At 35.6% G+C, this 17,832-nt stretch overlaps 1 protein-coding gene across 1 annotated transcript in view; it reads right to left on the reverse strand.

The window, feature by feature from the left end:
* Nucleotides 1-17,832, reverse strand: part of ARHGAP42 (Rho GTPase activating protein 42) — a 146,280-nt gene that overhangs the window by 15,758 nt on the left and 112,690 nt on the right. The window contains exons 8-17 of the mRNA XM_030451701.1: nt 16,292-16,421; nt 13,585-13,685; nt 11,408-11,517; nt 8,891-8,969; nt 7,856-7,895; nt 6,148-6,210; nt 4,901-4,975; nt 4,157-4,241; nt 2,986-3,044; nt 2,080-2,185 (exon numbers count right to left, since the gene is read on the reverse strand). Coding sequence (XP_030307561.1) covers nt 2,080-2,185; nt 2,986-3,044; nt 4,157-4,241; nt 4,901-4,975; nt 6,148-6,210; nt 7,856-7,895; nt 8,891-8,969; nt 11,408-11,517; nt 13,585-13,685; nt 16,292-16,421 — 848 coding nt within the window. The remainder of the gene's footprint in view (nt 1-2,079; nt 2,186-2,985; nt 3,045-4,156; nt 4,242-4,900; nt 4,976-6,147; nt 6,211-7,855; nt 7,896-8,890; nt 8,970-11,407; nt 11,518-13,584; nt 13,686-16,291; nt 16,422-17,832) is intronic.

Here is a 17,832-nt window from a genome sequence, read left to right on the forward strand (position 1 = left end):
AAATCAAGGTCATCATTCATAAAGACCTTGAGACCTAAAAAAAGAATAAATAATATCCTTATTTTATAATGCATAGTTAGAAGTACAGTATTCTCACCAAGACATAAGAGCACACACAAAGGAACTGAGTAGATAAAACTAATATAAGGAAAGGATGCACATTCTGAAATTGGATTTTAAACAAAAGAATAAAGCAACAGGATATGGTTTTTTTTTTAGTATTTTCCCATTTTTATAGCATTAGGCACTTGATCTGCCATTTGTTCCCTGAAAAAATCTCCACACAGTGGTGGGAAAAAGATGAGGAAGGAAGATAACTAACACACTCAGGAGACTAGTTTTTAATTCAGTCTCATTAGAATTGCTGGCATAAACAACAGCTGGCAAATTATATCAGAAATTAGAAGGGGTGAAATGAATATTGGAAAGAAAAGAACTGAAAGTTTTTAGTATAAAACTGTAAGATTAAATTTATCAGAAACGAGATGCACCAAATTAATGATAGGCAATGAATTAAAGAGAACATTTAAAGAAGGGAATATTGCAGGCTTACTTTTCCATGAAAATGCATCTAAGGTCATATTGAGAATTAAGTGGCTGTGAAAAGAGGTCAATAAAGAAATGCTTGTCTGTAACTTATTCTGTGTAGAAATACATCACTCCCAATGGATGCATATTTCTGATTTTGGGCCTTCCAGTCTAGCAGCTCTTACAAAGCTATTAATCCCTCATTAAATAATTAATAATTTAGCTTTATACAGTGTTAGAAATTAGTAGATACTAATTTTTTTTTTTTTTAGCTAATTAAAAAACTCCGTAAGGAAACTTATGAAACTTGCTTTCACTTGGTTCTCTGGGTTATCTCATGTGCAATGACATACGATGTCTGTCAAATCAGTTTTTTCAACAGAAGCATTCACAGCAGCTCCCTATCCTGTCAGTTCTCCAAGGACTAATGACAAAAAGGGCTAGAATATTTTATTAGGTCTAATTATTAGGTCTAAAAGAAATTTTCAAAATTCTCACATTTTCTAACAGCAAGCAAACCCACATTAGGTTCCTGTCTAGGCAGTTTAATCTAGGCTGTGGCTCAAGCTGTGATCAAAAAAGCAAAATGGCTGGGATGTAATGAATGAAATGGGTGTAATGAATGTGGACTTCTCTCTTATGTCTCCTACATATTTCAGTCGTGTGAGTGTTATCTGAACAACTGCTTCACATTTGCAGATGATGGTAAACGTATTAAAAAGTATGCAGCATCCTGAATTAGAAAGAATAGTACATATTAAAAAATATTCAACAAATACTAGTGATAACTGACCAAAGCTTTAGTAAAAATTACATGGATATCATTGGATGCCAAAACATGATGTATTGTATAGCAATAATTCTATATTATCATAGCTACTGATGCAGAGAAGCAGAACAGAATAAAAACTTGGTTTTGCCTCACAGCACATGGTAAATGTTCTTCTGTGAAGATAAAAGTTCACTAGTTCAAATAAATAAAAATTATTTTCTATCTGAAATTTAATAATAGCCAGAGAAGCTGATGATACAAGGCAGATTCATGAAGGGTTTGGATTTAAAAAATATAAATAATAATACTTCAAATTACTATTTTCAAATGATTCTACACGTCAGAGTTTTTAGAAAGAAAAGTAACATCAAACATAATGGAGAAGTATTATCCCTTTAGTCTATTCTCTACTTTTGGAACAGTGTGGGACTTCCAGTCAGATTCAAAACACCATATTCTATCAAGACTAGATTTAGAGATTTCTTAAGTTTAATAAGCTTAAATTCTTCAAGTAAGTAGGAATGAGTAGAAAACACTAAGTAGGTTTATTTTATAAACAAAGCTGGTTATCTTGGTGACACTTTACAGTGTTATTTTTTATACAGCTTCTACAGTGAATATTCTTGAGGTATGTTTAGAACAGCATTTTAGAAGTTAAATGTAATTTCAAGTGGCATTGTTTCAACACAAAAAATGGATTAAGCAACACTGACAATTTTTAAGCAGAAATAATCAGATTTCACAATGATACCAGAGAGAAAAAACAAAAAAATATTTACTTGACCAAGTGCTTGATAAGGATGTCCAGCATCTCTCTGTTCTTCTCTGGTAACTTATGTACAAGTGCATGCACTGCCTCAACTCTGTAGTTCTGATCATCTGACTCTATTATAAACAGAAAACAAATATTGTTGATAAATTAGAACAGATGATAAGATGTAACTACAAATTAAACCATTCCCTATACATACACTACAACAAAACAAACACAATTAGTCTTTAAAATGATTAGGATGATTTATATGTATTTATTACAACATTCTGAAAGCTGGATTTCATGTAACTCCTCAAAAACATTTACCAGCATTCCTGGAACCAACAAAATCTGTGGCAAATTTGACCAGATGTGCCACTGTATTGAAATCCAAGATTTTACTCCATTGTATTCCAAATAACTAAAATTCTTGAGTGTCTTTTATTCTTATAAAGTAAAGAGAAAATGGATAAATAACTTCCTTAGGAAAAAACCCCTTATTATCTCTATATCTAATTACTCTATTTGAGAAAAGGAAATAATTATCACTCCCTCCAACTTCTCAAGGCAAGTGGGGAAAATAAAAGTCCTTGGATGAGAAAAATCAATGCTATGAAAGATTTACCAACCCATATAAAACAAACAAACATAGAAAATCAAGGTTCAGAATTTCATGTACAAGCAAGTCCCAAAGAACTTCTGAAAAGATCAGAAGACATCACTAAACAGCTTCATCTACTGTGATTTCTTTGTTTTGAGTGCTTTCATGTGGCACTGCACTGCTACAGTGGTGTGGAAGAACTTGGATCTAAGCCTGGATCACTGAATAATAACAGATCAAGCAGAAAACCAAGGAGAGTAATGGAGTTAGATATAATTAAGAGTTAGATATAAGATTACTTTAAGGAAATGTATTTATTACTTTACTTACTAACAGCTACAATGAAATCTTTGTGCAGCTTGAAAGTCATCAGTGGTTCTGAAAGACACCTGGTTGTAAAAACATATTAAAAAGAAAATATAAAAGACCACATTACTCAAAGTCTTCTTAAGTTTTATGGGTGCAATTATGATAGCCCTAAACATCTGCATAATAGATACTGGTATGTTGTAAGAACCCAATTCAGTGATGACTGATGGCAAATAGTATACAACTCAGTCATGTACATAGTCTGAAAATCTCACTGAGTTGAATCTGGTGTTACCCTATAAATTAATAATAATAATTAATAAATTATAAATACCAGCACTGACTTCAGCACAGAAACTCAGTTTTTTGGCTTCCATACTGTAGAGCAGAAATAAACGTAGCTGCAGAACAGAGACAATGGGCTGCAGAAGCCATCCTTTGCCCAAGAAAGTAAAAAAAAACATGATAAAATGTTAGGATCTGAGAGATCCTAGAAGACCCATCCTTTGAAAGGCAGACTGTGAATTGCCTTACAGACACAAAAATACAGCTACTGCTAGATCATGTTCTAATTTCAAAATATGGTATCTTCAGTGATTTGTGCTTCTGAAGATGCATTATAGAATTTTTCAGCCAAAGCCAGTCTTTTCAATGAAGCTTAAATCAGCACTGTGCTATAAACCCTAGGCATGTTTTTCATAGTGAATAGGGATTTCTGATGCTGCCCTTTGTTAGGTAGCTGGTTTAGAAAATCTGTCTCTTATTAGCAAAAATTCTGAGAGAAAATGATAGTGTGAAAAGGATCCATTTGTTTGTGAAGACACCAACAGCATTAGATAGAAACTTATGTGCTTGCCAAGATTTTTATTCTGCTCCAGCAACAATGCCATGAAACCTCATGGTACACAGCTTAAGGGATTCAGAAAAGATAGACTGAGCACAATGTCTTTTGTGATTTAGGGTAAAAGACTTTAAATAAGAACTTAAATAATTAAATTCTGCCAAATTTAGGGCTATATACAAAATGCATTACTATCTCCATACGGCAGTAGGTGTGTGACAATTTAGATTTGTTATTACACATAACCACAGGAATATTAAACAAGACAACAATATACTCAATTATTACAAATATATTAATAAGCAAAAGGCCAGAAAAGGAATACTAAGATGTGTGTAGCATCATACTTACCTGAGGTAGTTTTTTAATCCACTTGTTATTGTTTTATTGTCCCAAAGTTCCATATCAATATCCATATCAGGAGGAGATTTAGGGGCTGATAGAAATTTGAATTATTATAGTGTTAAAATCTGACTAACACACTAACTAGAAAAACATCTCAAGAGAAGATAATAGACTGGTCATTTTGTTTATATGATTATTTATTAGCCAGATGAGCTACCAACCTGATCTTTTTGAATATTTAAATCTCTGCCAAAGCAGTAATAAAAAAGAATTTAGCACTCATATTTAGTACCTGTTATCATTAACTACATGCACTGTATCAAAGTGTAAGGTAACATTCAAACACAGGCATCAGAGAGCCAAATTAGCAAGAAAAGTGAAAGACTAGAACAAATGCCTATTTAACTGAGTTATGCTGTATTACAGAATTAAGCTTTGGAACACTTCTGAAACATGACAAATAGATTCCAATAAACAGAACTTTGAAGCTAAGAAAGGGATTTTATCAGCAATTCCCTCATGTGTAGCAATGATTGAATGCAGAAATTGAATACTATTGCACACAAGAAACCAGTTAGATGGGTCATTCATATTAAGACTGCAAACTCAATTTAGTGGCAGTAAGTGCATGGAGGAAACTGTATTTACAGTGGAGTGTGTACGACACACTCTTCTGAGCACAGCAGTTAAGGCAAAATGAATCACAGCACACATGCTGCACACTGACAAATATTCACTTCAGATACTTACAAAATACAGTATTCATCAGCTTTTGCACCTTGGAGTTTACACCACCTATTCTATACAGTCCCAGAATTGTAATACCTACATTGGTAAAACAAGCACAGTGAAAATAATGAAAATCTGTTTATTTCAATATACACAAATACAAGCCTGGTGTATGTCTTCAAGACATCTAAATGTATTTATGGAAAATTGTACAAGTATATTCGTGAGTACTACTTTACCCTACTAAAATCTCTTCTGGGATGTTAAGAAATGCATTCTGCTGTATCCACACCAGAACTGTATGCTGTATCCACACCATACAACAGAACTCTTTTGCATAAAAATGACCCATATTAGGGACTAACAAGGAGATTGCTGGGAAAAGTGAAATGTAAGACTCAAAAGCAGTCTAAAAAAATGTTTTATGTCAACAAATTTATCTCAGGTAGACTTCAGTGGAATTACTATGCATCTATACTTGCTTAGACCACCACCTCCTCCATTTAAGATCTGACTGACTTTTATAAGAGAAATAAGGATTTTCCTCAAAATATAAACACGTACTGTATACTGTTGCAACACTGCAGCTCAGAATGTATATGTAATACATAGATCCCCATACTGAGATAGAGACAGTGAAGTCCTAGCTTATCCATAAATTTCAACTAATGGCTTGGGTTTTTTTTAATAGCACAGATACTAATAACAAATAAGGTTTGATGCATGACATTCACAACGCCAGATTTCAGAGTTCTAGTGATGACAATTTTATTTTTTGCATGTTCCCACTACCAAAAATTATTTTGACCATTCTAAAAAAATGGATTAACCATCTGTAAAATGAATGGATAAAATTACAGAAGTTACGCTCTGCAAAAACAATGTTGCAGCAGAGGGTATTCATGCCACTTTCTTCGCCTTCAGGTTTCATTCCAGAAAACAAAGTTGAGAGCAACATTTTTAACATGAGAAAGCACAATTTGGTGTGTACAGACTGAAGATGCATGTCACTATGTATTAAGCTGTCTAAACAACACAATATTGTAGACTTTTTTTTTAAATAAACACCTAAATTACATGTTAAGAAATGTTGCTGGAATTTTTGGCAACAGTTTTATGTGTAAAGCACACTGATAATATATCATAAGTACAAACCACATGATGGACAAATGTCAAAGCACAGGTGTAAAACAAGTAGAATTCATCAAAGTAATATTCAGAAATAATTCTCGTAATAATATAATAATAATTTGAGTTTTAATACACACCTCTTGTTTCCACAGCATGAATACATTTCCTCACAAAGTTGAAACCTGCTTCATTTAAGAACACTATAAAAAGAAGAAAAGAATGTAATGCTTTCTAACTTAGCAATATGAAAAAGCTCTGTGACTGATCCACATCTTATCCGTGAGATTATGATACTTATTCTCCAGTAGTATTCTTGTAGATACATCCACTCAAAATCCAACTTTCTAATTACTAATGTACTATTAGGAGCAGAAGGAATACCGTCTTTCTCAGCAATGCTCATTCCTCTATCTAGCTAAATAAAAAACTTAAAGAAGCATACTTGTCACCACTAATATAAAAACCATCACATAAAAAACACATAGTACCTTAAATTTTAGATTTCCAGAGTCTCAGATATATCTCCTAAGAAGATGTGTGTCCATATCTGACACACCTCTCTCTGTCTCCAGGATACATACTCACAGATAAATTTGAATTATTTTTACATACCTATGTTAATATGTCAATAATATCTATGTGTTACCCTTGCATTAATATATTTTATACACATAAATCTCATAATATCTTTAAATTTATTCATTTTATTGCTAAGTGTATCTGTAATTGGTACATGCACACCTGCAACCAAAGGGATGGGATAGGCCAAGGCCACTTATGTGAGATTCAATAAGCCCAAGTGTCAGGTCCTGCACTTGGATCACAACAACCCCATGCAATGTTACAGGCTTGGGGAACAGCAGCTGGAAAGCTGCCCAGAGGAAAATGGGTGTTGATTGACTACCTGGGGGTGTTGATTGACAGCTGCTGAATATGATCCAGCAGTGTGCACAGGTGGCTGAGAAGGCCAACAGCATCCTGGCTTGTGTCAGGAATTGTGTGGCCAGCAAGAGAGGGGAAGTGATCATATCTCCTTACTTGGCATTGGTGAGGCTGCACATTGAGTATTGCTTTGAGTTCTGGCTCCCTCACTACATTGAGGTGCTGGAGGGAGTCCAAAGAAGGAGAATGAAGCTGGTGAAAGGTATGGACAACTACTCTTATGAGAAGCAGCTGAGGGAACTTGGGTTGTTTAGTCTGGAGGAAAGGAGGATGAGGGGAGAACTTACTGCTCTCTGCAACTAAGGGAGGCTGTAGGGAGTTGGGAGTTGAGGAAGTAGCCTCAAGTTGTACCAGCTGGACATCAGGAAAAATTTTGTCACTGAATGGGTTACCAGGCACTGGATCAGGCTGCCCAGGGAAGTGGTCAAGCTACCATCCCTTAAGGTATTTAAAGATGTAGATGTGACACTAGGGTACATGGTTTAGAGGGACTTGGCAGTTTTTAGTTTATGGGAGAACTCAATGATTTTAAGGGTCTTTATCAACATAAATGATTCTGTGATTGTAAATAGGGCTACTATTTCAACACAGTGGCATGTACTACATTTAGCTGTAAGACTACTGATAGTAAATTTTACAGATCTGTGAAATATACTGTAATTTTTGAGCCAGTCAATTTTCCTTCTAATTTATGTTAGACAGCAATACAAAAGCCGAAGACTTTCTCAGTTTACATAGCTTAGGATGTACTTTCATGTAACCCAATCATGTCATCCAAATTACTTCATACCAATATAAAGAAAATGTAAAGTAATTAATCTATCACACACGCACAACTATCTAGAAACCAGGACATTACAGAAATCTGGCAATATTTGGTATTTATATAATTGAAGAGCTTACTTTCTTCCTTCTTGCTAATAATGGCTGGCAGTGTGTAGATCTGTAAAATAAATGGCAACAGGTCAATATTTCTGCTTCAAATTCTACATTGTCAGGTTTGTTGGTAGTTCTTAAGATAGCTGCAACATGGTGTGTATTAACTTGCTGCTAGGGGAAAGCCAATCTTGTCTTCCACCTCCCTCTTGACATTTACCCCCAAGCAGTAACTCCCACGAACAGCCCTTTGCTAGGATAGGGGCAGGTAAAGGGGGGCAACAATTCGTGGGTTTTTTGTGTTTGCAGTTTTACACAGCTGATCATCTTCACCTCTGGGCAGATAGATGTGCCCCAGAAACCTCTCCAGGCAGGCCTTGAGATTCTAGACTGACTTGGGATTTAACAGCATTAACTATATAGGTATCTAAAGTTAGTTAGAAGTCAGATTTGCAGACTCCAAGGAAGTTCAATTTCAATGAAACTACTGATCCAATTTCTGTACTGTTTCAGTCAAGCAAGAATACTGTAAAAATGCTCAACTATCTCAGAGAATTGATCAAATATTTTCTGCCCTTCAGCAAAGGTCTGGCATCACCCTCATTCAGGAAATATTTTAAGAAAAAAATAACAGTGCGAAGAAATCTCAGATAAGCCTTTCTCATAGTAGCTTGCAATACATTTTATGCTCTCTGCAGTGCCTCACAAGATGGTGTTAATTGTTTACTCCATGATGCTGCTCCAAAAGATGTTTTGTCTTCATCAGTGCAGAAACCACCACTTTACAGATATTATTGGAACCATGAATCCTATCAGACAACATGCTTTTATATTGCTCAAACATTAATCAGAATAATAAAATTTATAAATAAAGGCTTAAATTTGCTAATAGGTCTGTTTTTCTATTTTGTACCTATCTTCACTGTGCATTTGCAGTATTTCTCACAAAAAATACCATTGTAGTTGCCTGTATTTTAACAGAGTGCCTGAAATTCATGCTAGATTCTTCATTTGTGTGCTACAAAACTGTGAAAAGGAATGAAAATGAAAAAATATCCTTACTGGTTCCTTTCCATCCATAGCTTCGAGCCAAAGTTTTCGGTTCGATTCTGAAAAAGCTTGGAGTGTGATGATTCCAGGTCTGTCAAAAACACATACACTGATTGTTAATGTCTTTTTTTAAAACCATATCCAAAGTCAGAATCCAGATGCATACTGACATGAAGTGAATACACAGAAGACAGAGAGAAGTTAAAGAAAGTTGATGGCTTCTCTGAAGGTCCCTTCCAACTCTGATAATACTGTGATTCTGACCTTGCAACACACCCCAGTTTTAGAATAAAACCAGATTTTTTTTCTTCTTTTTCTTTCTTCTATTCCATCTACTGCTTAATATTTCGGCTAGAAAATTTTATTTATAGTCAGTCCCCTGGTCAGCATGTACGGAAAGAACAAAACCTTACGACTGTCATTTTACTTCACACATAGAAATACCTGCCCTTAGCTTTACGCTTAGTACATTTTGAACTAACTTTCCCTCTAGTTACTGAAATAGTTGGTAATTTATTAGAAACTAAAATAACATTCAAAGTGAAAAACACCTTTTTTACTTAGCTCCTGTACAAACAAGATGGTGCCACCTCTCAAATAGTTTTTACAAAAAGTCTGAACTTATCCAAGGTGTGAAAATCACCTAAGCAAATTTTAAATTAATTATGTCAATTAGAAGGGCTCACAGTGTGTGTTCTCCATTAGCTGGAGAACACATTAGTCTCCATTCACAAGGGTTTCACATGCTCTTTCATGCAATGAGATGTGCACATCACTATGCATGGTTTTCTAATGTTTAATAAGATACTATTTTATCTAACATTTCACACAGGTTTGCACATAATAATGCAAGGAGATAATTAGCTCTGTGGAATAGGGTGCTTGGAGACGGAATATGCACAAAAAATCTTGCACCAAAATTTTGAATACTGGTATAGATGTTCATTTTAAAAGAGTTATTTCATAGTTAAAATGAAGGAAACTTGTTTTACTGAAGGAAACATTCCGAAGGAAACTTATTTTACTAATGACCATTATTTTCAAAGCTTTTCTTTATTTTGCAGGTGATGTCCAATATTATACTCCAAGTAAACAACATGAAGCCTTGAATTCAAAATTAGTTCACTTGTAATCATTATAACAGCCTTTTTGAATCCTCAGTGCTCCGGTACTGCATTTATAATTATGTGAACTCACTTATATTCTTAGCCATTACTGACATCAGTAAGTCACTGAATCTTTTCTTTCTTAGGGTAAATCCAAATTTTAAAAGCAAATTTTAAACATTAATGTTGCCTTTGCATATAAAATTCCACCAAATATTTTTAATATTTCGTGTCTATTTAGCTCCTCTGCCGACTTGTATAAAAATTCACTGCTTCCCTTCTGAATACCAAATCAACTTGAAAAGTGAACTTCTATGCACCTGTGAGTTATATCTTTACAATAATGAATAAGTACATTCTACTACTGCATTCTACTCTTCTTTCAATCTTCAGTCCAAGTTTCCAGAATGCCTTAAATTTATAGGCCATGCACATTTGTAATCAATACAAATGTCCAAAAGGAATACTACGTAAAAAGTGTCCCATTTCTTTGATGAGGACTTGAAGAATTGCAGGTGAAACTTATTGTTCTGTGCAGTTTTGTTGAAATGTGGGTGTTCTAGTAGGGTAAAAGAGAGAGAAGGGACAACACATACTTGTAAATACATTGCAATGATACTGCCCCAGATGAGTCTAATAAATTCAATTCTACTTAAAAAAAACAACTACCACTTTCAAACTCAACCTGTCAATTCAAGCTAAGGAGTTTTCAATAGTCTCAACACTGGTTCACATCAAATGTCTATTTCTTAAATATGAACTCACTCAAAAATCTATTTTAGAAAATATTTCAAAGTACCTAGGTAGCCTCAAAATTATCATGTAAATACAATGTATCTGAATGAAATTTAAAATTACAGCACAGTCATAAAATATTTCTTAAGATAATGACTAAAAAAGTCAGTCTTGTTATCATGCTTTAAGGGGAAAATTAATTCAGTATTTCTCTTTATTTCCAGCCTGAAATAAATACCCTTCTTATGAAGTAAAGTGTATATAAAATTCAAATACAGAAAAGCTATTTTCACCTATTTATATACCATTCAGGAATGAGTGAAAACTGCAGAGGAAATTTTTTAAAAAGAAAAATGATATGCTATCATAAATTTTTGAAAGAAATAGTGATTATTAATTAGATTGCTTATCAGTAATTATTTGTAAAAGAGGGTAGTTGATGTGATACAAGTTCTGTAAGAATCTGTCTTGTAGCTGCATGCAAATATAATGCAGTTAAGACAACACATATGCAACAGTGAATTTTGTTTGAAAAATGGGTAAGTAGTAAGTCTTGAAAGTCCAGTTTGCCTGGATATAAGCATATTGAGAAATATGTGTCCCAATTATAGCAGTAATTTTTTAACGGTTGCAAGTGCTTCTATTTGAAATTATTTTGTATTTGTTAAACAAAGAAAAAGATTCAAACCTCTCAAATACTTCAATATCAAAACAGAAACGTTTGTCAATTGAGTCCGTCTTTCTCCTGATGCAAGATTTTAGCTTGAATATTTCTGGTGAGCTTGTGACAAGGCCATTCTATAAAACAAAACAAAACAAAATTAGCATAAGCAATATGCTTCACATGGCTTTACATCTTAAATTGTTCCAAGGATGATTTAGGAAGATATACAATAGTTTCTCTGTATCTAAAATAAGACTGTAGTTAATAACTCTTTGTCACATATTTATTTAATCATTATATTTGAGAATACTCCTTACATTCAAAACTTTACAAACATCTACATATATATATTTGTAGATTTAATAGGATATAATTCTGTCAGTTCACACGTAGAGAACAGAATAAACTTGACTAATTCCTAGTTTTGGCCACCACCATTGTGAGGCCACTCTGGTAATGTTGGAAAGGCTGACACAATCAGAGGAGTTTCTGAGGAACGGGAGAAAGCAAATGTCAATCCTGTCTCTAGGAAAAGCCAGGGGAAGGGTATAAAATCACAGAACCATTTAGGCTAGAAAAGACCTTTAGGATAATCAAGTCCAACTGTAAACCTAACACTGCCAAGTCCAACACTAAATGATGTTCCTAAGCACCACATCTACACGGCTTTTCAGTACCTCTAGGGATGGTGTCTCAACTGCTTCCCTGGGCAGCCTGTTCTAAAAGCTTGATGACCCTTTTGGTTAAGAAATTTTTCCCAGTATCCAATCTAAACCTACCCCCAGCACAACCTGGGGCCATTTCCTCTTGTCCTGTGGGGAACTACAGGCCAGTCAGCATCATCTTGATCCCTGGGTAAGGGATGAAGTAAATAATCCTGGGAAGTATTTCCAAACATATAGAAAGATAAAAAGGTGAGTGGAAGTAGTCAGTATGGATTTAATTAAGGGCAAATCATGCAGGATCAACTTGATAGCCCTTTACAATGTGATGGATGGCTCAGCAAATGACGGAAGAACAAAAAATATGGTTTATCTCAACCTTAGCCAGAATTTTGCCGCTACCTACTAGGATGTTTCCTAATGTGTCCTCATAGACAAACTGGTGAAGTACAGACGAGGTAAGCAGATGGTGAGGAGGACTGAAAACTGGCTGAACACAGCAGAAAGTCACAGTAGAAGTCCAGCTGCAGCCAGTCATGAGAGGTACAGCTAAGGGATCAATACTGAGGCTGGCACTGTTAAACATGAATAAGCATAAAGCTGGACACCAAGACAGGCTGGGGCTGACAGGATGCAATAAAGCTCAGCAGAAAAGGACATGCAGGTCCTGGTGGGCAATGACCTGACCATGAGTCAGCAATGTGCCCTTGCAGCAAAGGCAGCTAACAGACTCCTGGGCTCCAGCAGGCAGAACACTGCCAGCAGCTCAGGGCAGGCAGTCCCTCCCCTCTGCTCAGTACTGGTGAGACACATCTGGGGTGCTGTGTCCAGTGCTCAGCTGCCCAGTACAAAAGAGACAGTGATAAACTACAGCAAGTCCAGCTAAGGGCTGGCAAAGTGATTAAGGACTCGAAGCATCTGCTATATGAGGAGAAGCTGAGAGAGCTGGGACTGTTTATCCTAGAGAAGGGGGATCATTTTTATCTACAGATACTTGACTGGAAGCAGTAAAGAAAACTGAGTCAGAATCTTTTCAGTGGTGCCTAGGCAAAGGGCAAGAGGCAATGGGCACAAACTGAAATAGAGGTGATTCCATTTGAATTTAGGAAAAAGCTTTTAATGGGAGTCAGCAACAGAAATTGGCTGCCCAAAGGTTGCAGGGGTCTTCATCCTTGGAGATATCTAAAAGTTGACTAGACACAGGCCTCATTGACCTGGGCTGATCAACCAACCCTCCATTAGTATGGAGGATAAACTAGTTGATCTCCAGCACTCCCTTCCAAACCTCATCCATTCTATTTTTTTGTACAAATGTGACTGATTTACCATGCATTTGATTTGTAATCACCATATTAGAGAAGTTATTAAATATGTGATTTATAGATGTACTAAAAAAAAATATTTAAAGTTTTCATCTATGCTATATGACATTCATTTCATATATGAAAACAGCCTTATACTTTTTTAACAGTTACAAATTGCTTAATATATAAAATGGATTATACAGTTCATGCATGCATTCATGTATGTGCAACTCACCACTTTTCCACCAGATTTTGTTTCAGCTATACTCATTGTAAATGTTTTTGTTCCTTTATCATAAGTGCAGTAATGTTTTACCCATGTAAATCCAAGAGGTCCTAGATTTAAGAGAGATAGTATTAAAAATAATTTTATCATTTTATTGTTATTTTAGTTGATATTAGAGAAGAGAAATGAAACATAACAGGAACCCCGTGTAGCCTACAATATCAAAAACTCCTGTAATTTTAAAATTTGAACATGTTCAGGTGTAATTTTCAAATATTACATCCTTATAATGCTGCCCAACAAAGTCCCAGCAGATTGGTTTTCCTTGGCAACTGGATGGGTAACAGCATTTACAGGAGTAAACAGGCAGCAGACAGGCAAGATCCTGAAGATTGTTTCAGCTAGGAAATACAGTTGGAGATTCTATCAACCCAAACGAAGCACTAGGATTCAGTATTATATCCTTTCTCGAGGGGAAACTTTAGAAATCTGATATCAGATTCAGAAAACAAATAAAAATAGAAAGTGTTAAAACCAAATTTAGTAGTCTTGCTATAGATAAATGTCTTTGGCCTCCAAATGTAGCCTCCCACAAAGGTGGTGGATATATGAGAAGTCATGGAAGTCAGATGTCTGGCACTGCACAAATGCAGCTATGGAAATGTAAACTATCTCTTACAACATCTTGGAGAAAGTTCTCCCATTGCCTACATTTTGCAGGAAATAAATGTCATGAACTGACAAGTCACCTGAGTACCTAGTTTTAGAAATTCACTGTTCTGCTCCTATAGCATACCTTATTTTCACTTAGCAAAACAAAATCTATAATAATGCTAAAACAATTTTTCCTCTGGTGGTCCTTCACTACATCTTTTAGAATACGTAAGAAGGACAAGCACTATCAAAGCAGCTTTAGATGAGTTTAGAAGCAACCTGTTTTCCATTAAAAACTGTACCCAAGCTGCACTGTAACTTTAAGTCTATTACTCACTACTGCCCATGTAAATAAAAAATAACTTTTGGTCCATTAACTCAATAAACTGATTTACAACCATGCATATCACTAATAAATACATACAGGATTTTGTTTTACTCTCAAGAACAGCAAGTACGTATCCTGGTTCTCCAAAATTTGACATAAATCTATGGGATGATCATTGTCAGAAAGTAAGGCTGCATGACAATGAAATACACAACTAGTACCTTCCCCACTGACACAGAAATTACTGACCCTCTTACTCTTACCTGAGAATAAACTAATGAACAAATTTCTTTTCAACAAGAGGATGTCAAGTTGGCCTCTCACTATTTAATGAAGCACAGCATGTGCTCAGTGAATCACTCCTTTTCTACTTCCCCCATTAGCAGGGCTCAGTGTAATTTTCACAACACAGGTTTCTTTTATCAGTATTACAGAATTAAAACATAGAGGGTCTTAAAACTTTCAGTGCTTCCGAGGGTAAAAGCAACTGAGGTTAATTAAGATAAGCGTGGATGTTCTTTTATCTTACATATGGAGTAAAAATTAATTTCATGATATAATTTGGAAAATGAATTATCTATAATTCCATGTAGTCTCTTGAGTTATCCTACAAGGGGAGCAGTGAAAAAGATTTCCTCAAAACTGAGCTCAACTGGGGTCAAGTCTGACACCAGAATTCTATATTCAGATGGCTTCTATTTATTTTCAGATCGAGAAACAAGGTGCAAAGTCTTTTTAATAATTTTTGCACAAACATCAAACTTGCACAAGCATTTACACACTATCTCAAAACATTGCTATATACATTTCTAGTGTCAGGTTCATTCCACAGCAAATAAATACATAACTCTGGGGACCCCATGAGATGAAAACTATTTAACTCAGAGTTTTGCATAAGCTCACCTAACACAACTACTTTGGCTTCTTGGTTTTCTATACTGGTTAGAGTGTGAAGCAGTGACTGCTAACACTTTAGGCAATGCATAGGTTTTAATTCTTTTATTTTATTTTTCAGATATTTCCTGGTTCTGTTTTCACTCAGAACATGATGTATTGCTAGGCTCATCCAGGTAATTTCACACACATGACAACATTAGGTCTATTCCTTCATCTAGTTCATCACTTCATTCTCATGTCTTATGAAGTGAATAAAACATGGATTGATCTGCATTTATTTTGACACTGACACTGCATTTAGATGACTTTATAACATCTTTGTTTTCCATTAGGTGCATCTTCATTTACTCTTCAGGTGACTGGGTCAGTGGAGTGGAAGTTGCTCCTGCTGGATCAACTAGGGGCCCTGTTCAGTCAGAAAAAATACAGGGGAAAGCAAGGTTTGGCAGGTAGAGCCAAGCCAGCATGCTGGGAGCTTGCAGCTTCTGCAGAAAGATGCAGGGCAGTCAGCCAGAGCAGAGCTTGCTACCAGTCAGTCAATGGAGTGGCCAATAGCAGGGACCTACCAACAAGGACCCAGGGGGTAGAAGTTTAATTTCTTACAAGTATTTTGATCACCCTTCCATCTGACTGTAGGTACTGTGATGGCTTTTCTAAAAGTTAAACACTTACCTTTCTTTTGAACCTGTTAACCATTTGGAAAATAACCATATCATTAATCTGCAGGCATTCAAACATGGAGTTGTTTGTGTTGTCCAGCTAACTAAACCATTTTCATCCTTGCATTTCTTGCTGTGTCTTCCAAATCAAATTAAAAGGTAAATCTGTTTTACTCACGTTTCTCCTGCACATAGAGATAGCCTTCCATTGTCCATTGACTTGGTGGTCTGTAATCTTGGTTGGCTGATTTCATTCTTTGCATCAGTCTCTCCACTTCCTGCCTGGTGCTTTCAAAGTTATTTCGGGTCTAACAACAGGAAAAAGAAGCAAACAAAACCCCATATCATCTTGTGTTAGTACTAAAAACCAATGAAGAACCAACTGCTAACAATGCCAAGGAGACTGTACTGGAGATGAGCAGAACAAAAAAAAGAAAGAAAAAAAACCCAATAAAGAATAATACCCTTCATTGCTCTAGAGACCTAGGAATAAAACAACATAAGCACAAAGTGTAAAGGAAACATAGTTGAGAATAGTAACATTCTTTCTGCAGGTGACTAACCTTTCATATCTTTAGGTATGATTACACAGTATTTTGCAGACAGATGAAGCTCCTCTCTCTCTGTCTACTCTAGAATACACAGACAGAAGCCAGGCCAAACTAGAAGGTGATGCTAGCATAGCTCCAACCTGAAGTAGTGAGTCCAACTGACCCACTTGAAGTGCAGTACAGAAAACATGAGTTTGGGTTAATACCAGGCTAATGCCTGTACACTGCTGCAGTCTCTGCACATGGAAGGGACAAATGCACTGTGTATCTATATCTGAGGTAACCTCACAGCTGCTGATACCCAGAATAGCCAGGCACATGTAATTTTTTGAAAGGATTATGCAAACAGTGCAGTTAAATATAACATAAATATGCTAGTTAAGAAACAGGCCACAAGTGACAGAACTGTACCAAAAGCATGGGAAGACTGCCCGTCTTAAATATCATGTGTATAACCAGGAATCTGATCAAGCAAACATTTAGGATGAGTTACTCATATTTACTACTATGCTTGGACATTTTCTCCTATTGAATTCCGTGAGGCCAGGGTTTCTCTTCACACACTTAGACAGTATAGTAGAGAATTATTATGAGGTGCCAGGGTTTGATAGGTTGCTACTTATATACCAGATGTTGAACACTTTGCTCCTACAGGTAATAGAATAGAATAAAGATTATTTTAATTATTTTGCAAAGTCATCTAATGGGCTCTAATCATGAGTAGTCAGAAAGATACCCTCAGGACTATAAACTGGTGAATACTTTCCCCTTTTTGTTTGGGCCATTCATGGAGTCGCACATTAGTATGATTATACATATAAGTCTTCTTTTTAAAGACAAGCATTATTATTAGACATGGAGGTTAATTCTTCTCTAAACTTTTCAGATAATATCCTTAGGATGCAGTGTCAGTTCAGACCAAATTTAAAAGAGGTCATCTTGAGACCTTCGATAGCATGTCCCCATTTTGAGACCTCATCCCTGTTTGTCTGTCAAGTTAAATCATTACTCTTAAGCATCCAGGACTTTCAAATTATGGGGAAAAAAAAAAAAAGCCAAATAAAGATACCAAGCACACCACCTGGCCATCTGAAACAGTGACAGTGACAAGAAATCATGTTAGGTCATGATGACCTGCTAAGAGCTGTAGTTCTGCCAATACTTAGCT

The sequence above is a fragment of the Calypte anna genome, chromosome 1 (genome assembly GCF_003957555.1).
Source record: "Calypte anna isolate BGI_N300 chromosome 1, bCalAnn1_v1.p, whole genome shotgun sequence".
Lineage (NCBI taxonomy): Eukaryota > Metazoa > Chordata > Aves > Apodiformes > Trochilidae > Calypte > Calypte anna.